Source organism: Penicillium chermesinum (assembly GCF_028974085.1).
Source record: "Penicillium chermesinum strain IBT 19713 chromosome Unknown utg000001l:1.0-1975020.0:1.0-1976611.0, whole genome shotgun sequence".
Lineage (NCBI taxonomy): Eukaryota > Fungi > Ascomycota > Eurotiomycetes > Eurotiales > Aspergillaceae > Penicillium > Penicillium chermesinum.
This window is the reverse complement of record NW_026695311.1, coordinates 1745265-1772810: the sequence shown is the minus strand read 5'-3', so window position 1 is coordinate 1772810 and position 27546 is coordinate 1745265. Positions and strand designations below refer to the sequence as shown.

The 27546-nt window shown below is 52.5% G+C and overlaps 7 protein-coding genes across 7 annotated transcripts; all 7 read right to left on the bottom strand.

Annotated features, from left to right (window-relative positions):
* Positions 1-13: 13 nt before the first annotated feature.
* On the bottom strand, positions 14-852 carry N7468_000685 (uncharacterized protein; the record flags this gene model as incomplete). Its single annotated transcript, XM_058469982.1, has 2 exons — positions 14-19; positions 49-852. 2 exons carry the CDS (start codon positions 850-852, stop codon positions 14-16), a joined length of 810 nt encoding a protein of 269 aa, XP_058336013.1.
* Positions 853-2260: 1408 nt separating this feature from the next.
* On the bottom strand, positions 2261-4348 carry N7468_000684 (putative G1/S-specific cyclin Pcl5; the record flags this gene model as incomplete). The annotated part of the gene is made up of 2 exons (XM_058469981.1): positions 2261-3855; positions 3925-4348. The coding sequence occupies 2 exons, from the start codon at positions 4346-4348 to the stop codon at positions 2261-2263; spliced, it is 2019 nt and encodes a 672-aa protein (XP_058336012.1).
* A 1766-nt stretch (positions 4349-6114) lies between these two features.
* N7468_000683 (putative aminotransferase) lies at positions 6115-7908 on the bottom strand (the record flags this gene model as incomplete). Its single annotated transcript, XM_058469980.1, has 8 exons — positions 6115-6230; positions 6366-6908; positions 6959-7040; positions 7176-7286; positions 7339-7497; positions 7551-7680; positions 7735-7768; positions 7836-7908. The coding sequence occupies 8 exons, from the start codon at positions 7906-7908 to the stop codon at positions 6115-6117; spliced, it is 1248 nt and encodes a 415-aa protein (XP_058336011.1).
* Positions 7909-8497: 589 nt separating this feature from the next.
* N7468_000682 (uncharacterized protein) lies at positions 8498-9183 on the bottom strand (the record flags this gene model as incomplete). Its single annotated transcript, XM_058469979.1, has 2 exons — positions 8498-9103; positions 9172-9183. 2 exons carry the CDS (start codon positions 9181-9183, stop codon positions 8498-8500), a joined length of 618 nt encoding a protein of 205 aa, XP_058336010.1.
* A 739-nt stretch (positions 9184-9922) lies between these two features.
* On the bottom strand, positions 9923-12790 carry N7468_000681 (uncharacterized protein; the record flags this gene model as incomplete). Its single annotated transcript, XM_058469978.1, has 3 exons — positions 9923-10836; positions 10904-12117; positions 12189-12790. 3 exons carry the CDS (start codon positions 12788-12790, stop codon positions 9923-9925), a joined length of 2730 nt encoding a protein of 909 aa, XP_058336009.1.
* A 1665-nt stretch (positions 12791-14455) lies between these two features.
* N7468_000680 (putative tRNA-splicing endonuclease) lies at positions 14456-20277 on the bottom strand (the record flags this gene model as incomplete). Its single annotated transcript, XM_058469977.1, has 2 exons — positions 14456-20183; positions 20255-20277. The coding sequence occupies 2 exons, from the start codon at positions 20275-20277 to the stop codon at positions 14456-14458; spliced, it is 5751 nt and encodes a 1916-aa protein (XP_058336008.1).
* A 1330-nt stretch (positions 20278-21607) lies between these two features.
* N7468_000679 (uncharacterized protein) lies at positions 21608-26293 on the bottom strand (the record flags this gene model as incomplete). The annotated part of the gene is made up of 3 exons (XM_058469976.1): positions 21608-22547; positions 22602-25759; positions 25820-26293. 3 exons carry the CDS (start codon positions 26291-26293, stop codon positions 21608-21610), a joined length of 4572 nt encoding a protein of 1523 aa, XP_058336007.1.
* Between the last annotated feature and the right edge of the window lie 1253 nt (positions 26294-27546).

Genomic DNA, 27546 nt, shown 5'->3' with positions numbered 1-27546 from the left:
CGATGAAAAACTTTCACGCCTATCACTGCTTTTCCCCGGAAGTCGCACATGCGTCCAGCCCCGGCCGTCCCCCACTCCATCCATGCTGCTCTCACGCCGGATTCCCTTCCACTCCGTCACGTTCATCCACCCGATTTGCTGGACATCCCCAAATCCGCCGATCCAGTACGCGTGGGTGACAATCAAGCGGGCCCAGAAGCTGGAGTGCGGCGAACCCGATGCGCCCGGAAGCCATACTTTGGCGTCCGGGTGGGCCTGGAGGAAACACTGCTCTAACCGAGTGGCAGCCTCGTCGGTGAGAGGGGGAAGAGCCTCGAGGTAGCCGAATAAGGTGACTCGCGGCAGAGCTGCTGGGCTGCGCGGGAGGCCAGGGTAGACGGGGCCGGCCTGGTCAATGTGATCCCACCAGTCCAGCTCTAAGGACAGATTCGAGCCCGCATTGATATTCTTGAAAGTCGTTGCGACACGGAGAGCAAGGATCGTGGGGTCGCCATTGTCGTCGTTGGACAAGTGCTCGGGGAGAAAGGAGTTGCAGTCGGCGGTGTACTCGCGTAGTCCGATGGGAAGCCCCGCGACAGATGAAGGAGCATGAGCCGAGGATGGAACTGGGTCCGGGAAGGTGGTTGAGACCACCCCCGACGACGACAGAGCGAGCAGCCGACGGGCTAGGAGGGTAGACGTGAACCAGGAGGGGCGCGTGAAGGCGTCAACGCCCTGGTCCAGAGGGCTGGACTCTGGGAGGCGCTGTTCATGGTTGGCTAAAAGAACCTGCGGGTCATACGGGATGACGAAGGCCCCGACGAGGGGCGCCGAGACCAGAGCCACGAGATTGAAGACCGGCTTCCAGAGCATAGTGAGGCTTGCATCAAACTGGGGAGGATATCCTTCCCACGGTATGAGTTACGAGGAAAGAAGAAGATCAAGAGTGGGAAAACAAAAAGGGAAGAGGGGGAACGAAGTGCGGAGACGGAAGGGCGGATATCCCAACGTCGGCTGATCTTATCTGATCGCATGATCGCGGGAACCTTATTCTGCGAGGATTTTCTCTCTCTTGATCCTTCGCGGCAATTTATCGAATTCCTCTTCCAAGCCCGAAAAATCACTCCAGAACTCTAAATCAGATGTCTCGGATCAGGAGCCGTCCCATATGGTGCGATATCAAAAGGGGTGGAAGCGGGCGAGCGACTGGGCGAGCGACTCCCCTGGTGCGACTCTAGGCCATCGTCATCTGAAAACCGAGGGGGATGCATGGTCAGACTTCTTCCGATAGTGCGTTCCAGTTCTGTCAAAGTAGGCCAGGGCCTGCGGAAAGCTGACTGGAATGGCAGAACTGGAGGATCGGTGCAGTAAGAATGAGACCAGAGCTCAGAGATGAGACAAATGCCCTCGCAGATAGTAATGAGCTCTCGTGGTTCGACACAGAGATACCAGTAGGTTGCAAGGGTTGCAAATGGAGCAATAACCAGTGGAAAGCTACTGAATTCTTAGTCAGTGTAGATATTTCTCAGCGTTTCCCTGGCACGCTCGTATAGTACAACTTGCTAGTACAACATGCCAAAAGACCACCAGCTGGCGATGTCGTCGCGAGGTCTGCACTTCAATCTCGCGAAGCTTGGTACCTATGGTAGATGAGACGTCAGAAAGGCCCATGAGACAGAGTATCTTCGGCTTGCACCAGCAATCTACCGACGTAGAAAAATTTGCAAAAGCGTTAAGCGCCGCCATCCTACAGCATTCATAGACTACTGATACGATTTCACAAGACACCAAATTATCCAAGATCTGTACGATTGGCTATCCGTATATGCGATGCAATCCGGGCGTCCGGACGCCGCATCCCAAACCCCCCAAGGCGCCTTTCACGCCAGGGATGAAGACGTAGTACAGAACATCGGTCGACTCCTCCCTAGAGGTGATAAATAATGTAAAGAGAATCAGAACCCACCCGACCAATGCCCACCACACTCCATGCGTAGCATTATAAAGAAAGCGAGAAAAAAAAAGAAAAAAAAAAGCCGGATGACGAGGAAAAAGAAAACCACGTTCATCGTACACGTTGAGCTTCAGTGAGAAACCGTCGGACTCGTAAGAGGACGACCGAGTAGCCCGGGAGGTTTTGACGGAATATGTACAAAACAAGGTATAGGGGGGGGTTCGGGGAACTCGGGTTCGATCGCCTCGAAAGGGTGAAAGGGAATCAGGTCGGTAAATCAAAAGAGAACAGAAGGGCTTTTTCTACACCGTAACGACAAAGGGCCAATCAATTCATGAAATCTGCGCGCAGGCGGGGGTTTAAAGCGACTTTGCGTGCTTCGCTGCCGCAGCACGCGCGTTTCATGCCCGCGGGCCCGGAGACGGCGGAACCATCTCCGACCAGGAACGAGTTCGCCCGATGACCATCAGGAACAACGGAAGGGTTTGATGCTCCCAGATCGATCAGGTGGCGAACATGGTTCTGGAGGAAGAGGTCGTCCGATCCCGTGCGACCGCGTTTGCGGCACTGACGTCGCTCGGGAGTGGCGCCAGATAATTCGCATAGACTCTGGGCGGCTTCGCTCAGACTCTTATCCAGAGAATAGCTCGAGAGGTCAGGAAGAGACCCCATGGCACTGGAGTAACTCTCGGGAGAGCTATATAGAACAACCAAGTTACTCTCGTCAATAGGAGACGCCACGACCAAAGGTTTACGGCTCTCCTTTAGAGAGTTATTAGTACACCGCAGAGTAGCCTTCACGGCTAGACGCGGAGGTGCTGGAGCACTGGTTCCCGAAGCACTGGAGACCGACGAAGAGCGCGACGAACGAGACGACAGAGTCGATGCATCGGAAATCATAGAATCCGGAGACGACGCTGACGAGGTCGACCGAGCCAAAGATGAACGGCGAATCGTGGTCGGATATCCATCGAGCGACGAAGCCCGAGAGCAGAACGAGAGTGGCGGGCGCTGATCAAGTGTCGAGCGCGCCAAGCCCATGTTCTGTGCCTGGGACATCGCGGTACCGATAGATGAATGACGGGCGCCACATGCGGCCATACTCGCGGCAGGAGTAGTCACCACATGCGACTGAGGGGTCATCTGAGGAGTCGGGAGCATGGAAGGACGAGGAAGCGCCGGAGGCAGCGTAGTCGTGAATTCCATACGAGGGGTCGGCTCCAGGGTTCGTGGAAGCGACGGTGGGCAGGTGGGCGTCTGCTCACGCGAACTGGAAACGTAGTCGTTGCTTGGCATACTACGAGGGGACGGGGAATCCAGGCCAAGGTCCATGCCTCCCATGCCCGAAACCGGAGTCATCGATTCGGCGTCCGAGTCGAGATCGAGTTCGGGAGTGAGACGAGGCAGAACCGTGCGCCAACACTGACCCTCGGACACAGGGGGACCACCGGCACCTGGAGTCAATTTCAGGACAAGGTCAGTCCAACGTTGGAAGGTCGCCTCACAGATGTGAAGGCGCCAACCCACCGCTTGCAAGAACATCAACTCGTTCTGGTTGATTTCCAGGGTGTTGAGACCGGAGATCTTGCTCCAAGCACGAGCGGAATAGTTACGGTCCTGCAGATACTTCGAGGCCAGGATCAGAGCCGCCAAAAACATCCGACGGCCACACTGCATGGCCCGCATCATCGACTGATCCCGAGGTTGCTCCTTGGTGAAGTCGTGGGAGGGGACATGCGGCTTGATCTTGATCAGGTAGTAAAGCGCCACCTGCAAGGTACTGTAGCTGGTGCGCGAGCGACGGAGGGTTTCTTGAATAAACGTCCGGAGAGGAAGAACGCCCTTGGACCCGGTCGCGGCATCGCTGCGGGATGCGGCGGCCGATAGCGGCCAGATGTTTTCTACGATCTGCGACGCAGTGTCTTTTTCCACGCAGAAAAGAGCTTAGTCTAGGCAAAAGAGAAAAGAGTGCTCGAGGCCGCACGACTTACCGACAAGGTTGTCCACAAAGTTCACCTTCCGCTCCGACTGGCGGAGCAGGCAAGGCGGAGGGCGGGCGCTAGTGGGACCGTTGGTTGAGGCAGGTTTGGTGCGACGAGGATGCATGCGCATCTCGGCAGGCACCGCAGCGTCCTTAGGGAGAGCTCCCTTGACATAGCTGCGAGGGCATGGGTTTCGCCCCACCTGACTATCTGCGTCGTTCTCCCAGATCACATCGACCGGGTTGGTCGCGGTGGAGGAGATCGAGCTTTGGGAGGCATCCAGCGAAAAGACGGAAGAGGAAGAGGAAGAGGCGGAGGAGGAAATCGAGGAGGCGTAAGGGTGAGCGTGGGAAGCTCCTGATAGGCCCGGGTTCGAGAGATGCAAACCCAGGACGTCCATCCCCGGCATATCCGGAGGCGCGGAAGGATTCATGAAGATTCAAATACTTATAGCGCACCCGACCAAGGATGATCCGATTTTGGAAACCGTTTGTATAATTTTTTGAGGGGTCAAGATACCGTGAAACAGGGAACCGGGAACGAAGGCCGAGAAGACAGGAACCGTCTTTGGAAACGAAGGCGACGGCAGAGCCTAGAAGTTGAAAAGCGCCAGTTTTGACACGGAGAAAGGGTGAGGGGGAATATTATATGGCGGAGTATAAGCCCGCCTTTTTTTTTTAAAGAAGAAAAAAAGAAAAAGAAGTGGCGAAAAGGGGAATGATTCAGGGACCGATCACACCAGAGTTGAGGCTATAGAGATTCGAGCCCCGGAGCAAACACAAGACTTGGCGTCACGTTTAGATGAAGAGAGAGCGGGAGAAAGAATCGATAGCGACAACCTGGGTGATCGGACTGAGGGACACAGTATACATTTTGAAAGGGAAAAATTAGAGGGAAGTAGAATCAAGGCACCCGAAGCATGAACAGGCAGATCTCCGAAGAGGCTGCTTTCAGGCAGTCGAGGTGTCTAGGCAGAGGAAAGAGGCGGGGCGGAAGGAGCGGAGAGTAGGAGTCAGACGAGGTCAGGAGATGATTAGAGGAGGGATGGGAGTCAGAGTCTTTTAGGCTCTGAAGGGGAAAAGGAAAGGGCCAAAGATGACTCCTTGGGCATAAGGGAAATTGGGGGGGGAGGGATCGTGACTAACGTGACTAAGAGGGGGGGGAGGGTTTGTGGCGAGGGTGGCGGGAAGAAATCTAGGAGGCGCAAGAAAGTCTGCGGTACTGGACTCCGTGACTCACGTTGCTTTTGCTCTCTACGCTGTACTCGCCTACTCCTAGGAGATGAGAGCATCATGTCTTTGATCTGGGCTTTTATTGTCGGCATCATCCTGGGTGACCCTGTGTTGTAGATGGTCTTGCAGGTCTCTTTGCTAAGATTACCGTGACTTCGTATTCAGGATAACCCCCCTAGGCAGACCATACTACAGTAAATTTGCAGGTAATCTTTATCTTCTGAGTGGCTCATGGTCTGAAAGGCTCTGTCACCACCCATGAATGGTCCCCTTCTGGTTCCACTGCTCTTTCTGCCTGCTTGACTCATAAACGACCTTGCCACGCTGTTCCCCCGCCCCGCCAATCACATCCATTGCGGGCGCTCTGGCCTCCCCACCCGCGGGTCACGACTCCAGCCATTGGAGAAGGCCGCGAACGGCGTTGCTGCTTGGGGACACCTGCAGTCTGGGGGGAAGAACCCGGAAAGGATCGAACAACAAAAAAAAGTCCAGAAAAGACGTCAAAAAGCCCTTCCCAACGCCCAAAACTCCCTGCAAGTCATTCGGCAGTTCGAGATTTTCCTGAAGGCGCAGCCCGGGCGCCTTTATCCCGTGCCCCGTGAGGAGTATTAATAGATAAGGGGGCAAATCTCATAGTTTAGTCATGATCTCCTTATGCTACAGGGGGCATTCACAGCCCCCTCAAGTACGTACTACAGCACGGTACGCCGTTTTCGGAGTTCCCTGATACGGACTGCGTAATTTTGGATATCGTCACATACGGGGTGGAATCCATACTGGCGTAGAATCCACGGAATATTCCATAGCTAGCATGACTCGACTGATTGCCGATCTCAGAGGGCCCCCATGCATCTTTGGGCATCCGATATCGTCATCGGCCCACCTGTCCAAAATCCGATGTCTTCCCATGGCTTCACAGGCAGACCACTGCGACCCCCCGATAAGGGCCCATCAGACCACTGATGACTCAATAGAGCCTCACATCAGAGAGACAAACCATCCGCGGCATCGCCCGAGATTGGCTGGGCCACACGCCCAGCACCTGCCCGAGGACCTCCACTAACCCTCGCACTTCGGCTTCTGCTGCCTAGTCAGCCGGGGCCACGCGACATATTGCAGAACCGGCCCTGGTCAGGGAACCATGGGGCAAAAAGGAAACCAAGAACGCAAGAAGCAAGGAACAGGAGACGAAAAACCCCCCCCCGCACCCAGACTCACCCGTATTGTAGTGCAAGAAGCTCACTCGCACAACCCCATCCTCCACATTCGCGAGGCCGCAGACATCAGCCAACAACCGGTGACTGTACATGTGGCCACTGCGGAACCCATAGACCGTGCGCGCCTCCACAGCCTCGACAAGCTGCTGGCTACCCATGCCACGGATAATGAAGCTGATCACCGGCACGCGGCGGTCTTGCGCCGGCGACGGGTCGCCGATGATAGTGATCCGCTCATCCGCAGTGAGGAAGGCGAGCAGGATCTCCTGCAGGCGCTCCTCATGGGCCGCCATAGCGGCCCATGTCGCTGCGGGATTAGATCCAAAGTACTCGACGACGTGGGGGATGCTCTGCGTCAGCTCATAATTGGCCGAGGCGAGGTTGAGCTTCAGGTCTAACGTGTCGGTGGCCTTGAAGAAGTGGGCCAGGGACTGAATTTGGTCATGGATTCGTGTGGAGGCGTAAAGCTGTGCCAGGTGGGGACCGTAGACTTTGTACCAAGAAAACGCCTTTTCGTTTTTGACTTTTAGCAGGGGGGGGGCGCCTTTTCGTGGGGAACAGGCTTTAGGCCTGTAGGAGATGGGAGGGGAATACTGACGTAGAAGTCTACGCCAAGGGCTTTCACATCGACCTGGCGGTGGGGAGCTAAGGCTACGCCATCCACACAGAGGAGAGCCTATTCATGACAAATGCAAGTTAACTAGCGTCTCAGGACCTTGGAAAGGATCGTAGCCTCGGATAATGGGCAGCCCGCAGTCCCCAGTCCCCATGGACGGGGTATGCGATATAGGAAACGTGATGAGAAACGTACTCGAGGATGAGCATGAACCGCATCTGCGATTTCCCGGATGGGGCTGATGGTCCCTGTAATATTGGAAGCATGGGGGCAGGCGACCAGTCTCGTTCTATCCGAGAGGAGAGCCTGCAAGTCCGTCACATCACAAGTGGGATTGCGAGGATCGGAAGAGGCCCACCATTTGACAGTCAGCTTCAATCGCGTGGCGATTCTTACCCCAGGGGGCTGTATTGGCCTCATGGTTAAGCTTGGAGAGAATTAACTCATCCCCAGGCTCGAATTTTAGCGCAGTCGAGAGATTATGGAGAAGCTGAGTGGTCGAGACGCCAATGCTGATCTACGAATCATGAGTTATAGACTTACTCTAGTAGCAAAGAAGACGTTCCACACCTCTTCTGGCTCCGCATTGATGAACTTGGCGCCAGCCTCATATCCTTTCATGTATGCACTGGTTGATGCTTTGGAAATGGGATATGTGGCTCCAAGCTGTACGTTTGTGTTCAGGAGGTATGAACGAATTCTAGAGGTCGATAAGAAGGACCATGTCAAGTTTGAAGTGAAGGGGCGTGCTCACGATTCAACCACAGTGCCCAGAACTTGACTTCCCCCTTCAATTTATTAGGTCTCATCATTTCCGATATCACCACGGAAGGCTGCTAGTAGATAGCGACATACCCGCATTGTCCATATAGACTTGCTTCTGCTGCAAAGCGGGGAATGCAAATGGAGCGGCAGTGACATCGAACATATTGATTGTTTGTACTGACCTCAAAATATGTCAAGTCCCAAAATATATCCAGCAGATGTTGGGGAAGAAGGACTCGGGTCTCCATCGAAGAGGGGGTAGCGTGGGGACGCTTGATAGCGGACTTGGTCCGGCCGGAGTACGGGACAGCGTTGAACAAATTATACTAACACTCAAATACAAGTCAGACTCTTTATTATACTATCACAACTAGCACTGGTACCAGGAGCTTGACTCGGTCGGCTTCAAGTGTTCCAATGTTCAACTGGCGACTTGAACTCGCAGCAAATTCGGAGAGAATGGACATGTCCATGCCCCTATATTCCTACGAAGCGCCTCCGCTATAGAGGTCAGATCAAATTACAAAAGTCGTTATGTTACAAATCGCAGCCAAATGCACAGGCGTAGGTGCAGAAGAAATCTTATTTCGATCGGGTATATATCGTATGAAATCCAAGCCAGAGAAGCTCATATACAGGTGATTTTAAAGAAGGTAGGAAAGATGATGAAACAAGAAGGCACTGGACAGAAACCGCTAGACGCCAAAGCATCAATGCAGACCGAAAGGAGAGAAAAATACCAGCTGTCTCAATTACCTCGTCCGAGCCCCATTTGCGCTGGGGCCGTTGCCCGACGCGTCATGAACGACACAGAGGAGATACTTGCGATCAGGCACAACGACAATCTCATGTTTCTTGGTTCGCATGCGCAGGAGCTTTACTTCTCCATCTTCTTCACGATCATAGCTGTGCGAATCGCGGTCCTCCTCTCGAGGGGTAGACGTGCCTGTTCCATTGCCGTACGTATCGTAGGAGCTGTCCAACGCCCTTGATGAAGAGTCGCTGTTTTGTGTCTGAGAACCGGGGTTGGATAGCGACATCCCTAGGGCGGATGCGCTCGAGACAAAGGCAAAGATATGTGCCGCTAGCGCCTCGGCTTGTGAGGGCTGGTACGTAGGAGACTTAGGGGCAGAATCTGTGGTACCCGAGTCGGTGGTCTGCAGGGGAGAGGTAGAGTCGGTGGTGGATGTAGCTGGCTGCGCGAGGCGAGACTGGCTGGTCTCTTGGAAGGCAAGTTCACCGGTGCTTTGGATGATGGACCCGTCTTTACGGGAAAGGATCAGGGTGGATTGCACTCCGGGACGGGAGGTGAGGTGGGAAAGGAGCGCGGTGACATGCTGAGGCACCTGCTGAAGACGCTAGTTCCGCGATTGTTAGATTCTCCCAAAACAATTGGAAAGCATTCTTTGCCAGGCTTTAAACTAACCTGCGTGGCCATCGTTGGGTTCTGCGCGGGGGGAAGGGAAGTGAAGGAGGAGAGTCGTCGGGACAAGAGATTAGTTGAAGTCGGTGAATATCATGGCTTGCGCCGACCCCGACTGATCATATGCAATGTACCTGCAGGGCTAGCAGACTCTCGTCTCATGTACTCTAGCACTTGAAGGTCACTCGAACCGAAAATGTGCTGTTGGAACTCCTTAGGCCGTCAAAATACTGCTGACTAAGATTTTGCGGGACTTCTAATATTTGCAAAATATATCCCTCTCGGGTACAATGATGAGAGCGATAAATTCCACCATCATGCTGTGGACTCGACAGAACGATTGATTGTACCCTCGCTACACTCTACATGCTGGGTATGTTCAGATCGATGTCAAGAAGGCTATCAAAAATATGCCCAGATTAGTGCCAATATATATACTATCAACTGCCTCAACTGGTACGCTTCTGCTTACACTCCACATGCCATGCCAGCTGAGATACATGGAAGAGACCAAATGACATTCAATTCACCGGAAAAAACGTGGTATCGTTGAGAAAAGTATGAAAATAGAAATTGAAGAAGAACATAGCCCCATAATCGCCAAAAATATCGAACATTCAAAAGATCGTACTAGCCTTCAAAGGGACCATACAAAATATGAAGATGGAAAAAATAGAGGGGGAAGATCAAGCATGACCGTGCGCTGCAACATACGTGAATGCGTAATTAGAACCCCCCCCAAAAAACTTCTCGGTTATCGTGTGCTGCCTCCTTCATACCGAAGGGAATTCGGGGTGTTGAATCCACCCTGCTCGCTGCTGCGGGATGGCTTCATCCAGCTCTCAGTCCTAGAGTTTGAGCGATTCGGGTGGGGATCTGCCGCCGCATGGAAGGAAGCTGGAACGGCAGATTCGTGAAGGTTGATGTGTGACAAGTTGGGGGTCACACCAGCATTAAGTGCAGCCATAAGAGCGGCCTGAAGAACTTGGTTCTGGCGTTCGAGATTCGAGATTCTGTCTGCAAGGAGCTGGGCGGCGTCGTTGGTGGAACCTTGGCCAAGGTGGTTGTTCGATGATTCGTAAGAGCGATGTGTGGATTGAGAATACTGGGACACTGGAGACATGGACTGTTCAAAACTGCGAGGGCTACGTCCCTGGGGCGTCATTGATCTGATTGGCGGCACTAGGCGCGATCGATGACTAGAGGAGCGGCTATCGACTGTATCGTAACCACGACGCACAGGGTAACGTGGCTGGGTCTTATCTGCAGCACGACCGGAGCGTTTTGCACCTGAGCTGGGACCAAAGCATTCATCGTCAGAAGATGGCAGTGGAGAACCTGCGCGGCTGAGCTCATCAGTCTCAGGGATTCTTTCATGCCGGAGGCTACTCCTGGAGCTGTCACTGCAAGAAATGATGGAAGATCTATGATTAGCAGGGTTAAAAGCCAAATCTAACGTCTTAGAAGGTCCGGCCAATGTAGGAGCAGTATAGTTTCGATGACCCGAGCGCCCAGCATTTTGTTGGAGTGGTGGATCTAGCGGTAAGGCAGCAGATGGAGGAGGAGAAGGAAGACCGAATGGGAGATTCTTTCGGTCGAGGCGAGCATTGATCTCCAGACCCTTCCGTGCAGCACGCTTGCCATGAGGTTTTGCAGGCGCCTGTTGCCCTAAGATAGGGGGATTCACCCAATGGTAAGCCATCAAATTTGCGGTCGCCGGAGTGATTTGGAGGACTCTCAGGAAGGTGATGGATGCGAGGCCCATGGAGACTCGCGGCTCTTCGTCTTGGTGTGTTTTCCTCAGGCGAAGTAGACTTGGAACGCTCTGGAGTTGTACGAAGGGATTGAGGTGGCTCAGAATCATCAAAGTCGTTTGCTGTGTCTGCGGTATTGATGTGCCCAAGAACTGTAGCGGGTCGAAGCTCCTCCCGAGGCTCCTCCGATATTGGCGAGGGCTGCGAGGCTTGATGATTCAAAGCTTTTGACTCCGAGCGCACCGGTCGGATAGCATGCGCCTTTGTATCGACTGGAACGGTGAGATTGCTAGACCTGGGCACTGATGGCAAAGGCCTGGTGGGGGCCGGGAGAGGAAATGCCTGCAGGGTTCCCATAGCAAGCGAGGGAGGCCGGACTCTGCTTTGCTTTTGTGCAGGTGCGGGTTTTGACGTCCTCTCTCCAGGGGCTGTTTTAGCTGAGGTTGTAGGAGTGTTGACGGCCCCGGAGCAAACGGGCTCGTCATTCTTCACGCGGGAGCTTGTTGAAGACGAATTTCTCTGGGACTGCCTCTGTGCTGGTGGCCTGGGCGTCTCTCCATCGGACCAAGCATCTGATGAGGCTGTCGAGGCCGGCTTGGGCGGTGTTTGATACCGAGGCGTTGCAGACATCCTTCGAGCCTTCTGACCAGAGACTCGTAGTGGCGCCACATCAGGGAATAGCTTTAAAGATGGCGGAGACGGATTTGCAGGAGTCTGTTGAGGAGGAATAGGGGGATGTTCGGGACCTTGTAGGAGCTGGCTTGAACCACTAGTTTGCTCTTGTGTATCATGATCAACGTCAGAGTTCTCTGGTATTCCACGAGGCTTCCTTCCCAGGGCAGGTCTCGGAGAGTCGGAGGTGATTTCTTCGTCGATTCGAATGCTTGGATCAATTGAAGTTGATGGCCATGGGCGACTGTTTTCCTGTGGGCGGCTTTCCTGTGTCTCGACCACAGATGTCGAGGTAGAGGGGGATATTGACGACTCGGTAGTTCTTTGAGACTGAACTTCTGATGATGATCTGTCCGATGCAAGTGCAGATGTCGTTTGAGACGCTGTAGTCAGATCACGGGGTTCAGCCATATTTGAGCCAGACTGCTGGTAGGGAGGCGGTGATGGGTCATTATACTCTGATATGGATACCGCGACGTCAACCATAGAGCCGATATCGTTGAGATCCAAGGAGGATAGACGCCTTTTACTATAGCTTGATTGGCTATCGGTACTTGGCTTGTTTTGTAGCCATGGCTGGCCGATAGATTCCACATCTTGCTTCTTTGATCTGGAGAGGGCACGATCGAGGCTGCTCTTGGGTTGATCAATGCTTTCCTTCGATCGATGTGCTGTGCCTTTTTGTTTTGGAGCAGGAGGAGATAGCCTTCTCTTTGAAGTGCTTCAATTTGCCGTTGGTGATCATCTGTTTTGGTTTTGCTAGATGGGTCCTTCTTCTGGCGTTGGGTGAACTGCAAAAGACGACGGTGGAGGGGCTTCAGTTGGTCTTTCGACACCTCCTTGGCCTCCGGGGACTCGACAGTAGGTAGAGCTGTCGTCGAATCTGGAGATGTCACCGAGCCAGCTGGAGGTACATTCTGTGTCTGGAAGAACCGCACCAGGTCGGAAAGGCTTTCGTTCCGAGATGGGCGTTCTGCCATCCCAGCAGATCGAGCTTGATGGCGTGGAACGCTGCCCCGGGAGACCGTGGACTCCGGCGAGCCAGAGACTGAAGAGGCCATACTGGATTTTCTGCGCTTAGAGGATTTGGAAGATTTGGAAGACTTGGGAGCAGAATTGGACCGGTATGTTGGAACAATGGGACTCGGTGCAACGGCACTGTCAGGTACAATGTCCCGATGATGCATAAGGTGCATCAATTGGCCGCGTAAGTCACCAGACTAGCAATCGCTTGCATATGGAAGAGAATCGATAGGTCAGAAGGTCCCTTTGTCGTTGTTAGAAAAGTCTTTGAGGTATGTTCCTTGCTCGTCGATTGCTCACCTTGGTAGAGATTGGGCCAACAGGGGAGGGGGACAAGAGGGTATTATAGCCCAAGATTAGAGAAAACGACAGGTACTATTTACAAGAAAAGCCACTATGTACAGCGATGACGAAACGTGATAGCAGGGAAGCTTTTCGTAGAACCAAACCGAAGGAGAGAGTGAGTCGCAGCAGCAACTTCGGCGACAGGGCGCGGAGGGGGAAGACAGGCTGGATTTAATATTCTCTGAGCTGAGCTGTCAATCCGAACCAGGATTGAAAAGAGGGGGGAATGGTAGCCGTTCATGACCATCAAGACGCAAGAGAAAGTTTAGACCCACGGTAAGCAGGTAGCCTGGAAAGGGCACAGATACAGTTGAAGCTAGAATCGAGGCAGAGTGGAAAAAGGACCATCCCCTCCTGCAACAAAAAGGGGGGGGAGCCGCCCCAGTCGTCGGCTTTGTTCCTCGCTTTTGGAGGCCATTTAGGTTTGCCCTGTTGGCAGTAGAAATATGACACAGCAGCTGGTGAAATTGGCAAACCATCGCAGCCTCGCCCAGGCCCGACCACAATGTAGGTGATGATTGGGTCCTTGCAGAGAGCTATGCGCAATTGTCCTGTTGTTCATGTGCAACCAGAACAGCATGGCTCTGCGAACTCGAGTGACGATGGTATTCACCCAGTGCTCCCGTACAACTCGAAATGGGCTGGACGAGATGCACACGTAAGGGGCCCTGGACCCGATGGTGTGGCCCGCGGCGCTTTGAGCCCCTCTAGAGCCATTGGAGCGATGAAAGCCGTTAGGGCCATGGGATGTTTGCGACGTCAGGTTATGAGCTGTCCACTAAAGTCCAGTTCGCGCAGATCAGGGATCCACACGGGTAAAGGCAGTAAGTAGATTGACACACCAAGCCGGTCTGCCAGTCGGATGGTAGAATCCCCGTCATCTAGTAGGGGTTACAGCTCTCTCGACAAGAATAGCCGCCGAAAGAGCTGCCGGTGCAGGGGCCAGCAGATTCATGGACGCCAATATGTCGAAAAGCAGAAGACTGCGGGAGGAAAGTGGAGAAACTCGGATCGATTTATTTACAGATCGGTGTGCGCTATCGCCTCTTCCTTGCATCCGGGATCCACCGCCCTGTTCTGCGTCAGTCCGCAGGTCGACAGATCTAAAGATCTTTAATCTCCGCGATCTGGCGGACTGAAATAAATGACTTCCCGGATCTGTCGAATCTGCGATAGATCAGAGGCAAAAATACTCCGTGGTTATAGACGCCACCAGGCAAAAGCAGAAACAGCTACGGAATAGCAGGATCCATGGATAGCAGCCGTTTGAGTAGTCATCGACGGTCATGGCCGCGAGGGCGCCACACGGCCATCCAACTGTGCCGTTAATTGTCAAAAGACCCAAAAGTGGGGTTTGGGCTACGAGCTACGATTGCCTGTCGCCGGTACTAGTACTAGTAGAGCAATATAGTCGGGCGAGATTTCTGCGATTCTCTAAGTGATACATGGTCATCAGGACCCGCTAAAAGATTACTGTTACATGCAAATTCCTCTTATCTCTTCTTTGGCCGAATGAAAGGATCAGCTTCTTCTTTCCTCCGCCGCTTGAGCTTATTTACCGGAGGTTGACCCGGCTTGGCTGGAGTTGCGCCGACGCTACCGAGGCCAGCAGGTCCCGGGCTTCGGATCGAGGGCTTGGGGGACTTTCCCGAAGACTCGACTGGCTTGACTTGAGGTACCTCAACGGGGCTCGGAGACTTGGGTTTATCCTCCGGCTTCTTCTCGGGGGTCGGATCTACGGCCTTCGCTGGCATCGTCTCGACGTCCTCCATTTCAACATGTTTGTAGCCGGTGAATTGGGGCCTGTCGAGCATCTGCGCGATGTTGCCTTCGGTATAAATGTTGCGGGTGCGTGCGTCCTGGATCAGACTGTTCCAGAACTGGCCCTGCACAAGGGAGCGAGAGCTACCCAGCACCCACAGAGAGCACTTGGCACGCGTGAGACCAACGTTCATACGCCGGATATCAGCCAGGAAACCAATGCCCTTGTTGGAGGCCCGGACACAGGAGAAGATAATGATTTCACTTTCGCGACCTTGAAAGGCATCCGTAGTGTTGAAGTCAACTTTCTTCAGGATATCCTCGCCGTATCGGTGTGAGAATTGCTGCTTGAGCTCTTTCAGCTGGCCTTTGTACGGGGTGATGATACCAATTTTCCCATTGAAATTGTAGCCTTTGAAGTCCGTAAGCAGACGGTCATAGAGCTGAATCGCGACCCGGATCTCAGCATAATTGATCAAAGAGTGGCCCTTGGTAGCGTTCTGGTGCATGCCTTGCACATCGAAGAAACGGTAAGGGCCGAGAAGTTCGCTTTGGTGCCAAGGCCGAGTCCGAAGCTTGGCCATGCCATCGCCATCCTGGAGCCGGTTGTCGTAGAAAGACATACTCGGGAAGCGACTGATCTCCGGATGCATACGATACTGGACATCCAGCAGGTGGACATCTTTCGGGTGGTTCTTTTGCATGCGGACGAACAAGCTCTGTTCATACTGGAACTTGGACGCCATCTTGGACAGAACGGTGGGCGGCAGTTGCTTCGGGTCACCGACAAGGATGCATTTCGAACAGCCGTATTTCAGAGGAATCAGAGCGCTCAGTTCGATACACTGAGCCGCTTCGTCAATGATCACCGTTTCAAACTCGATATTCATGCCTTGGAAAATCTCATGCCCGGAACCACTGAGAGTGGTACAAATGACATGAGCCCCGTTGATGATGCGTTGCTGAACAGCACGTTTGTGCAATTCGGCATTTCGCGCTGTCGACTGGTTTTGGTCGCGGGCCTTGTCGATATCCGTGCTGAGTTGGGAGCGCTTCTTTTTCAGGAGCTCGAATTCGCGTTCCAGTGCCTCGGGGACAGGCGAACCCTTTGCTCGAAACTCATCGAGCTTCGAGCGAACCTCCTTGAACGCGTTGTCTGTCTGCTTGTGCTCTTCGTATAGTTTCTGCAGATCGGGTCCGCTCCCTGCTGCGGGGTCTTGGCTGCCACGTTTGTTGACCATCTCGTCGAGAGTCACATCAAGCACCTGAGAATTGATCGCATCACTGCGGCCGAGACGGACGATCGAGAGCTTATGTGTGCTCCCGTAGATTGATTTTACACCGGTTTTCAACCGAATGACAAGCTCGTCCACCGCGGCGTTACTGGGCGCGCAGACCAAGATTTTACGGGAAGGGGGTGGCGGGGCATGACTGCCGGTCCCAATTGGAATACCGACATTGGCAAGGACGTTACTCAGAAGGCTTCCGACCAGTGCGGTGATGGTCTTTGTTTTTCCTGACCCCGGAGGGCCCTGGATGAGCGTAAACCCGTCGTTATCGATCGCAGATCGGATTGCCTTAGCTTGGGCAAGGTTGATAGTGTAGTTGTCCATGAAGGACTGCATTTTGGCGTCGGAGTAAGTTAAGATGGGAGATGGCTTGGCCAGGATGATTTCATCCGCCAGATCATAAAACTGTAGGGCCATTAGTGCACCATATTCGCGCTCCACGGGAATCAGCGAGGTAATCTTGGCGCCCCAGGCAGTAGATCCAGTTGCAAGGGCCGAAGATATACTGCTTTTTGCGGCTATTGGGTTCATCCGGAAGGTGACCTCTTGCTTGTTGCCCTTACGGTTGATGTGGTAAACACGGGCAAGCACATGGCCGGCATTCTGGTCCTGAGTGGGGTTGGGCGACGTCGAGAACAGCATGAGATCACCTTCGCTGAAGAAAAAGTCCTTGGAGGGGGGGCCGAGGTTCTGGGTGCTAAATTCGATCCAGGAGTCGACAGTGAGACGGGACATGATTTTCACTTCAAAAGGCCGGATGATCCCTTCTTCCTTGGCTTGCTGGAATCCCTGCCAGGCTTCCAAGATTAGTAGAGGCTCAAAGGTGCTCTGGTAGTCCGTGGGGGAGCGGAAAGTGTTGGAAACCAAGGTATAGTCCCGCTTCTCTGAGGTCGGCGGAAGATCACCGGTTGCGAAGTAATCCCAGGCCAGAATAGCATGGTGCAGGGTAGACAAATCCGGGGACAATCGTGCTCGCATATCCTTCATAGAGCGGTGGCGCTTCACCTTCTTGACGGGCTGTTGTTGCACGGACTGTTTTTTGCTTTGTTCATAAGCCTTGACGGCCTCCGGCTTCTTCGACTTGGCGCCAAAGAGTTCCTTATCGAGTTCATCTTCACTCGACGAGTCAGATTCTGAGCCAGAAGAAACCATCATACTTTCGCCGGGGATCGCGTGATCTTTACCCTTGATACCAATACCTTTCAGCCCTGATCCTTGCTCGGCCGTCTGCTCGGCGACGCCACGCGCCGGCATGTTTTTCCTCAGCTTGGCCACTGCCTCGAGGTCTCGTCTTTTCTTGGCTTCTTTCTCCCGCTCGCGCTTCTCGCGGAAAGACAACACACTACTCACATCGTCTCTGGGGCGCGATGGGATGGCAGCCCTAGCCGAGCTGGCCAACCCAGAGGGCAGCCGTGGTCTCTGGACGGTGAGCATGTTGGGGGAGGGTTTGGCTTTGGCTTGAGCCGCGATGCGATTTTTGTTGAGTTCCACAGAGCGAGAGAGTTCCAAGAGATGAGAGTCGGGGATATCGTCGAAGGTATCCTCACTGGCACGAGAGGTGGGGCTGGAGACCTCAGCGGTCTTAGTGAATGCAGTAATGGAAGACTGTTTTTTGAGTGAAGCGGTGGAAGCAGTAACCAAGGGCTTCTTATAATAAGCCTCGAGTGAGCGAACCAATTCCGCCTTGTCACGCGGGGTTAGGATTGTTTTGATGGTCCCATTCACTGCAACGCCTTCGATGAAACTGAGAGCGTCTGACTTCACTGTGGTGACCTCTAAGCTCCCCAGCCTCCGCAACAACTGAGATACAAGGTTCACTAGGGTGTTGGCCAAAAAATCATCCTTCAGTCTCAGCCACTTGACCATTGCACTCATGGTCACCGTTGGGGGCTTGAGAAAGATTTGGGACGCCTCCGGAAGAGCTTCGCCCACCGCACCCAGGAAAACACCATATTGATTGAAGAGAAAATCGGCGAACTCGATCGTGTCGCGACAGAATTCAAGCATTACGGATTTCTCATTGCCCCGCATATGCCAGGATTCGGTCTCGTCGAAAATCGTACTCAACGCAAGCCACATGAACTCCCATAGTTTCTGTAGTGAAAGTACCTCCCGGCGGTCTTTGAGACTGCGCGTTCGCAGTATGCCTGTCTGGCTGTTACAAAAGATTTCTACGATGTCACGACCGGTATGAATCATTCTTGGCGCAGACGCAAATGTTTTCATGGTGGAGATTCGTCGGAATGACCAGCTGAGACCGTACATGCTGGTGTTGAAGTATGAATCCAGCAAGTACGAGATGGCGTCTCGACGAGCTGACTGCCCGCTGAGGTTCTTAATCATGTCGATAGCAGCTTGGTAGGTGTTGAGGTCAGCTGCGAATAGCGTGGAAATCAGCGAGCACGTAACATCTTGACTCTCAAAGAGTTTCTTCACGTGGGACGGGTCAAAATCGGCCAGCCGCTCGATGATCTGGCAGGACAGGTGGGTAAGACGACCATAGATCATATTGAAATGAGTCTTTTCCTGATTGGTTTCCCCCTTCGTAGGGAATTTCTCCAGACCCACAAGGGGCAGAATCCCCAGTAAGGCCGACGTTGAGAGCCCGAGGTTGTCTTGGTGGAGATGTCTAACGACAGCATCCCAGATAGGCCCCGTAGATGTCGAGACACCATGCGAGAGAGTACCGGATTTCAAAATAACCTCATAGTCGCTCTTCAAAGATTGGCATTCCAATGCTAGCGTGTTGCGAACGACGTCGAGACATAAGTTGACGATACCTTCCTGAAGCTGCGCCTCCACGCTAAAGGTCGGTGGCTCTAAAATGATATGGATACATTCCTCAAGAACTTCCATGGTTTCCTTGAGCACGACTTGTCCCACCGAGCTTCGTTGCCCTTCATTATCCGTGAAGAAGCGGAGGGTATGAAGGAGGCAGAGCAGGCCGACGTGAAAACAATGGTAGCGGGCCAAATTAGGGAATTGCTTGTCTTGAAAACGCTTCAGCAATGGCAATGCGAAGGCTCGACAAGCTGATGGTTTGTGTGCGCCTTTGAGTGAGCAAAGGAAAGGCAGCATCCACGAAAGCATATCTCTCAGAGCCGATTTCGCGTAAGGCTCGCCATCTGCAGTCTGCATCAAAAACGAAAGAAATTGGGGGTTATTGAGGGTATGTTCAATGATTGCTTGCGGCGAAATAGTCTGCATTGCATCCCAGAAATCGGTTGGAGCCTTTTCCAACATCGTTTGAATGGTGTTAAGAAGGAACCTTAGACCAGGGGTAGGGATGGCAAGGTGATCAACAGACAATCGGCAAGGATCAATCTCCAAAGCCCGGAGCTGATGGGTGATCTGTGAGCTGTCTAGTTTCTTCGTAATGAGCTGCATTCCACGCCACAGACGCTGAACTAGCGCGAATTGGTGCGGTTGGGCTGAGCCAGCCTGAAGCGCACTGAGAAGACCGTCCCGGATTGCCCAATCGAACTCGAGTGTGGTTGGAGGACGAGAGTATCGTGTCCAGGTGGAGATGGCCCAGAAACTTCTACCCTGGTTGGAATCGAAGAGGAAACGAGTTACCGCAGGCACGTAGTCATTGATCTTTAGGCTTCGGTTTGTCTGAACCAGTCGGAACGGCTCGTCAAAGAATTGCTGTAGGAGGCCATCGTTCCTTAGCATGGCCTCACAACTCAGTGTCTCGAAGATAGATAACAAGGCTGCTCGGTCCAGGACGCTCAAAACAATTTTCTCCGGCGGCACGCTCCTGAGCTGCTGTACGGCAGTAGACAAGTTACGCGTGACACGTTTGATGTCTATCTCGTCGACTCGCTGCGAGAAAGTCTCGATGTCTTCCTCGTCATATTCCTCCTTCAATAGGTCCATGAGCCAGATCTTCCCTATGTAATACTGCTTGATACAAAGGTCGCATTTCTCCAGGGTATCATCCAACTTGCTCAAGACCCAGCTCTGCAGTTCTTCGATGCCGTCTGCATTGTACGCAAGGATACGCATGCAAGAAAGGAATTTCTCTTTGCGAGCCGTTGCCTCTTCCACCAAATCTTTCACACTTTTGCCTTTCTCATCGACCGCGGTGGGATCATCGTATTGCCCATAGTCATCGGCGCTCTGTCGTGCACAAAGTAGGTGGGTGCCATCTGGAAGAGCTTTAAGCTCTCTAGAAGGGTAGTCTAGCATTAGCCACTGAGTCACGGAAAACCTTGAGCACACCCATCGATCATTACTAACCCAATAGCATCCACGAACTCCATGCTTCAGGTTCCAGAAATAAGAGTCAAGCATCAAAGGGTAGTCACGCCACACATATCTTGTGTCTCGCCGGTAATCCTAGCTCATCGAGGTTGGGGTCCGACAGCTGTAGACCGGGTCACGAAGGAGAAGAGGGCAATTAACAAGGGAAAGGAAATAATGACGGCCCGGGAGTCGGGTGAAGCTTAGTCCCAGGTTGGATAGGCAGCGAGCTCTACCCCGGGACAGAGGGAATCTTCCGAAAAGCACGGTGTCTTCCCAGAGCTTTGGCACACGACTCGATGCCGTGGCGTCACTGAGAAAGATGCGATCTTGACGGAAATTGAAGTGGGCTAGTCCCTCTAGCCTGGAGCAGAGACAAAGGCGAATGGGTACCCCGGCGTTGGGAGACCTTGAAAAGAACCAAGTTGCTCAAAAGACCGAACGCCCATAAATTGCCAGTAACAAACGCGGGCAGGCGACCTGAGAACGCTCATTGGCACATGTCGAAAGGCGGTGAACATACGCGACGCGCTCACTTTTACTACTTCGGGATGTCATCTGGTGTCTACACTTTGACATATGAAGGTCTTAATGGAGGGACCAATTTCTTAGGCTACGAGCACATCTGCTCAAGTTACCATACCCCTCAGCTCTACGTAGCATCTGAAACGTCGCAAGCACTTTTTGAGGACTTTGGTCTACAATGCTCGTTATAAACAAGACGCATACATAAAATTACTTTCTACATGGAGACGTTGGAAAATAATCCATGAATATCATTCCCGGCTCTGCCTAAATTCTCCCAGCGATAAGGCTAGCAGAATATCAAATCAGATAGAGCCTCCACAATTCCTTGTGACGAGGTGGATCGCGACAAAGAAAGCCATCAAATGCGGTCGGGAAACGCTTTTGTACAAAGCACAAGGCAAAAAAGCAGACTATGAAACATGCGAATAGGAAGCAAATATTGCAGCAGGAGTCGAATCTCGATGAAGCAAAAGGAAAGAGGAGAGTGATAACGGATAGAAACTAGCAGAGAAAGAAAAAGAGGGATAAAACAATGCGCCGCTCCTTCCACCAATGTGGTATACCAAACGCCTGCTGTCTATCAGGGGAATATCCAGGCTTGTTAATGGAGTGAATTGAAAAGAGGGGGGATCAAGAGAAAAGGAAAAAGCAGGTGTGGAAACGGAACACCACGGCATATAGCTCATGAATATGGAAATCAGAGGAAGGGGGAAAAACACAAAATGAAATTGCCAAGACAAAATTAAAACAGGCCGATAGAATAGGATTCATCACTGGCGGGTCATCACAGGTGATCTATGCTGAAAAAGCAGCAAGGCTTTCTCAGATCACATTATGTGCAAAGTTTTGCTCATCCGGTGTTTGAAACGGGTTTTGAGCATGGTGGTTCATATGAGCCTGCTGATACGAGGGTTGCTGGTACTGAGGCTGCTGGAATGAAGCCTGGTGATACTGAGCATGTTTGCTCATGTTGTTAAAGTCATCCGACTGCTCGAAGGAGTGCCGGGTTCGTTCCTGCGATCGGCGTACGTAGTCCACGGACTGTGGACGTGGGTTTTGATCAAGGCTGCCAGTGTAGTTTGTACCATTGCTTCCATTCTGACTGCGAGGGTTGTGACGAGTAGCCATAGTAGTGGGATAAAATGGCCGATCATCATCTGGGATCGAGGGATCTTCTTTCATCGCAGGCTGAATGGGCTTAGCGAGTTCCGAGGATGTTGCCGAGTCGCTAGAGGCTGGGACTTTCGCCTCATGCTCTTTTTTTAGCGAGATCTCTGCAAGCTCTTGGAGGTTGTCAAGATCATCCAGGTACTTGAAATGGCCCATAGTCACCCGCTCACGGATGATGTCCACATCCAGAGGGAAAAACACCTTTTGGAAAGCATTGTAGGCAAATCGGGGAAGCAGGGCAATCATGACAGTCAGAAGCAGCACCACCCAAAAGCTGAAAGCTCCGTAAACCTCAGCAGCTGACTTGTAGAAGGTGGTGGATGCGGTGAACGAAGAGTAGACGCCAGTCCAGAAAAAGATCAACAAGTTACTGATGGCATTGATCAAACAAGTGAACCAATCCCATCGGTACGTGTTCATCATGACATAGAGGTTACTGGCAAGGACTGCACAAGTGGCGACCAGAACACCCATACGACTGGTGTCGTTGATATCACGGCCAGTTGGATTTACAAAGTTAGCGACTCGATAGAGCAGCCAAGGCATGAAGAAGCAAATGACAGACTGGTATAGACCATCGCCCATGTACAACCTGGAAAGGGGTTAGAGGTCATGTCAAGTGGGAGCCATTACATGTTGTACGTACCAGAATTTGAGCTGCGACCATTCTTTGCGCTCGATACCTCGCATGTAAAGTTGAGGCACCGCGAGCGACACCTTGTCATCAACGTCCTGGTCGAAGATACCCATAAAGATGACTGGCAGCGAAGTGAACGCCAAGTTGACCAGCACAATGTAGGTGTAATCGAAGAGATACGAACAGTCAAACTGGTTGAAAATACAGTACCAGAAAAGCGTGAAGGTCCAAACCAAATTCTTGTAGAAGAAATTGGCTGTACATTCTCCCAGGCGGCGGTAATCCCATCTTCCATGAACAAGAAGCAGGCGCTGAAGAAACCTAAACTGACCGATAGCATAGTCAGATGACATGACGGCCTGCCGACCTTCTTCACCAGCAATACCAACACCAACATCAGCTTCCTGGATCATGGCAACATCATTGGCACCATCACCAATTGAGAGGGCCATGATGTTAAGACCATTACGAACCATGTTGACAACAGCAGCTTTCTGGGCTGGACTGACTCGGCAGCAGAGAACTGACTTGCACTGCTTGCACAGCAACAAGAATTTCTGCTTCAGCTCGTCATCAAGCATCAGTTTGAGGGTATCGCCATCAACCACGACCGCATGCGTCGCTTCAGGAGGAGTGTGGTCCGAGCGCGCAGCGATGAGCTCTTCGTCGGAACCAGTCATCCCGAACGCGGCAAGATGCTTATCAAGCTCCTGGTGTGCCGAGGGGACATCACCAATATTCAAAACAAGCAACTCCATGTTGTTGTTGAGCAGGTTGCAAGAAAATCCAATGTTGATGGCGGTCTCGACTTTGTCACCTGTCAAGACCCACAACTTAATACCAGCATCGGCCAGGAGCTGGATAGTGTCTGGGACACCATCCTGCAGTCGATCTTCGATGGCAGTTCCACCGAGGAGCGTCAGATCCTTTTCAATTGCACTAGAAACGGCTTCCAGTTTCTCCTCACGATTCTCAATTGCTGCAGCGGCAATATCGTGTTCCTTGTTCCATCTATGGTACTCATCTTCATCCAAGAGCTTGTCAGCCACGCAGAGAGTCCGCAAACCCTCTTTGGCATACTCTTCCAGGTGCTGAGCAGTCTGACGACGTAGTTCCTGTTGTTGACCAGGGGCTAGACGGCTGTAGATAATACTATCGGCACCCTTACAGAATAAACGGATTGTACCATCAGGCATGCGAACAATGGCACTCATTCGCTTTCGGGAGGAGTTGAATTCGAGAGTGTTCAGAACAGTGTATGTGCGCTCTTGGCCCATAACATTTAGAAGCAGATCATCTCCTGAACGGCCAAGGACAGTAAAGCCACAGTCACGAGCAGTGCTCACCAAAGCGGCCTCGTCAGGCGACTGAGCCTTGAACTCGATCTGCGGAGGATCGCCAGGAGTATGCTCAGTGATGACTGAATGGCAAAGAGCCAAAGCCAACATGAAGTGCTCGGCTGCCGCCTGTTGCTCTTCTCCAGATCGGCCTTCCAGGTCATCCACATAGCTGGGGGCAATGAAGGTGAGGTTCTCGTCGCGAAGATATGGGTTGTCGTGAACACGGCGAAGCCCTTCAAGCATTCGCTTACCATCGGCTGCGATCTTAGCACGAGCTTGAGCGATTTCTTCCTCGACATTGGCGCCTTCTCGACGCCTCATGCCAATCTGCGCCTCCGTATAAGCTTCACCGTAAGAAACTCCGTTGATTGTGGCTTTTTTGAATTCCATGACGTTCTGCGTGAGGGTACCCGTCTTGTCCGAAAAGATGTATTCCACCTGCCCGAGATCATCCGAGATATTCCACGACTTCGGGACGCAGTACAGACCTAGCCTTTCGTAGTACATATACAAGTCACTGTGGATGAAAACTGCTTGAATGGTGCGGACGATTTCCAGAGAGATGTAAAGCGAGATCGGGACCAAATTTTGGAACAAGATGACAGCCGTCCAAAACGTGACAATTCCTGTTACCGGTGGTGTACCACCGTAAGAGCCGTAGTCGAAGAATTGGAGAGACTGTCCCGACGATCCCCAGATGATACCATTGATGATACCTGCGATGAGACACATGATAAACAAGATGACGAAGTTGTAAATGACGTTCCAGTTCAGATCTCTGGCAAGACGGGCACGCTTCGCGGGGGTCGCACCAGAGTTGAGCATGATCTTACTGTCGCCACCAGTGAAGATAACCACACCAAGGACCCATTCAGTACTGCGAAGAGAGCAACCACGAAGGAGGAGGTTATTGATGCTGATGGGCTCAACCATCTCCTCGCGCTGGGCCTCCGGGTGAAGCGGGTCTCGCTGCTCCCAACGAATAGCGCCGTTGTAGGAGTAAAGATTGGGATGAGGGGCCTCACTCTCGATCTTGAATTCCGTCTTTTCGCAATCCCGAGCGTGTCGAACCTGGCGACTGCAGTGGAGAGCCTGGCGGACTTTGAGATTTGTTTCACCATCCAGACCCTTAGTCTCCACGTAACACGCACCGTCTGGATCCGAAGTTGAAAGAATTACAATATCAGCAGGAATCGGGTCCTCATTATACAACCGAACAAAGTCGCCCACTTGGAGGTTCTTCCAAGCATCGCGCTTGAAACGAGCTGTACCTGGGGTCTGCTTGGACAAGTCCATAATACTTCCCGTCTTCCGCGCTGGTTGTATCAAACTTTCACGATTGGGGCTTATGGGGGAAAGGAAATTGTCTTCGGTCTTGTTGGGAATAGGCCAATCTTCACGGGCTTCAGGGCGGGGCGAAGGAACATCTGTCATCGGGATAGCCGCCCCGCCAATCTCCAAAGAGTTACGGGTGGTGTATATCGATGCTCGGGGGTCATTTATTGTGCTGAAGGAACCCTGTCGCGCGACCTGCATGTCGTCCCTATTCTTGTCTTTTTTGGCAAAAGTGCCCTTGATCGACTTCCAAGTAGAAATGGTGCCACGAGTCGAAGCTTTCTTGATGCGGCGCCAAAGACCAATGCTGTCCTCCGTGGAATTCACATTGTTCCATTCAATCAATCGGTATACTGGCGAGTTGTTGACTTGATTATCCGACACTGTTCGTCCCCAATCCTCAATAGCATCCTTGATAGCTGTGATCACGATAATGACGATTAGAGGGGTAGCATTCAGTCCGGGATTGTTGGCACCGAAGATAGGGAAAAACTACGATCGCGGTTAACTTCGCTCCTGATGGGTGAGGAGAGGAGGGGTAAGGGGCCATACGTTGAGAATGATGACAAACAAGAAGTAGATATTAGCGATGTTGTGAAATTGCAGGAAGATGTTCTTGGGAACGAAAGTCAATGGTGTATATTTGGCGGTTTGGATCTTATTCCTCGGATAGATGACTTTTAATTGCCCATCTTCGTCGCGTTCGGAGCTGGGAATCGGAATATTGAAGTAAATCGTCCGATTCTCCGAGGCGGGTTTCGAGCCCTCATCGCCACTAGTAGATCCGTTCTCGGGCGAACTGCCCATGTTCGATCGGCGCTTCTCGTCTCTTTGCTGTTGGCGTTGATGGAATCGATCCATGATGGAGACCCGTTTCTTGACACCGCCGGCACCGCCGGCTCGGGTGGTGGCCCATCGCTGGCGCTTGGCTGTCGGTTTGGAGGTGGAAACATTACTGGGTACCTCCTGTATAGGAGGTTCAGGTTGGTTGTTCTCCCCCTCGGGGAAGATCACGGCGGGAGCCATTCAGGCTGTCGATGTACCCAACGGGGGCATACAATCAGGAGAGTCGAAGGGTCGGACAATAAGGGCAAGATTCCAGACGGATCCTGCGAAGGTCGAACGTGGTCTTCGGACGACCTAGCCCAATCGGAACGACCTTGTGTCACAGAAGAAAGGTCGGGACTGGCAATCGCATCTGGGCCTCACAAGCGTTCGCGAACGGAGAGAGGTGGATTGCGCGGACGTGACAAGGATAAGAGATCCAGGGAGGGATGACAGTCACCCACGAGGGGCCATGCAAGTTGAGAGGTAAAAGGAGGAGGGAGGAAGGGGAAGGAAGATGACAGGACACTTTTTTTTTTTTCGAGGGCCCTTTGGATGAAGACGAGCCAGGGTTCCAGATTTGGGAACGACTCTCGGGGGGGGGGGGAGATCGATGGTTACAAGGATTACGTTACGGTACGAGGTCTGCGGGCTCGGCGCGTTCTGATCTCCGTAGTCCCTCGTCTTGGCTGGGCCCCGTAGTCAGCGACGGGAATTCCACCTGGGCAACTAGCTAGTTAACTATACGAAGGTGAATTACGGGACTTGCCCAGCCTTCAAACTTTCCGCTGTACCCGTCCTTCGGTACCCAAAGGACTCCGGGACCTTTCCAGGGTTGCCATGGTAAGCAGTTTGTATATATCCGGAGCCTCCGGTGAGGTGCGGCTTACAGCCCACATTACAAATCCTTAGATATTGTTCATCCACAGTAAGTCCACCGTTACAGAATTTCTCGCCCCTCATATTTTCCTGGTAAAGAAGCGATGCTCGGATACTACATGCGTGGATGTCAGCAAGTACTTTACTTCCATCAGTGCATTGATATGCTGATTCGGCGTGGGGTCCAGTAAACCCGGTACGGTAATTGATTGTAATCCCTTTACCAGCCCCGTTCCGGACTTCCAGCCTACTTCAATCTCTGATTGTGGCGATCGCTGTGGCGATGGGAGGATCAGGGACGTTAAGAACCAACCCCTGGGACCCGGAGAAACTAGAGCAGAACGTGCGAACTAGAGACTTCTATGGGCAGCCTGATCATGGTTTGTCTGATCTTTATTTTTGTATGAGATGTTTGAAGTTGGCCCCCGCTTCCCAAACACAGCCCTGGATCCCCTTGGGTTGCATGACGGTACATGCTTCATTGCCAGTCATTTGTCTTCAGGGCTGTACCGACGGACTCCCCGGCTCCAACCTGCCCAGTGAACTGAAGCACCATGTACGGATTAGACAAGACG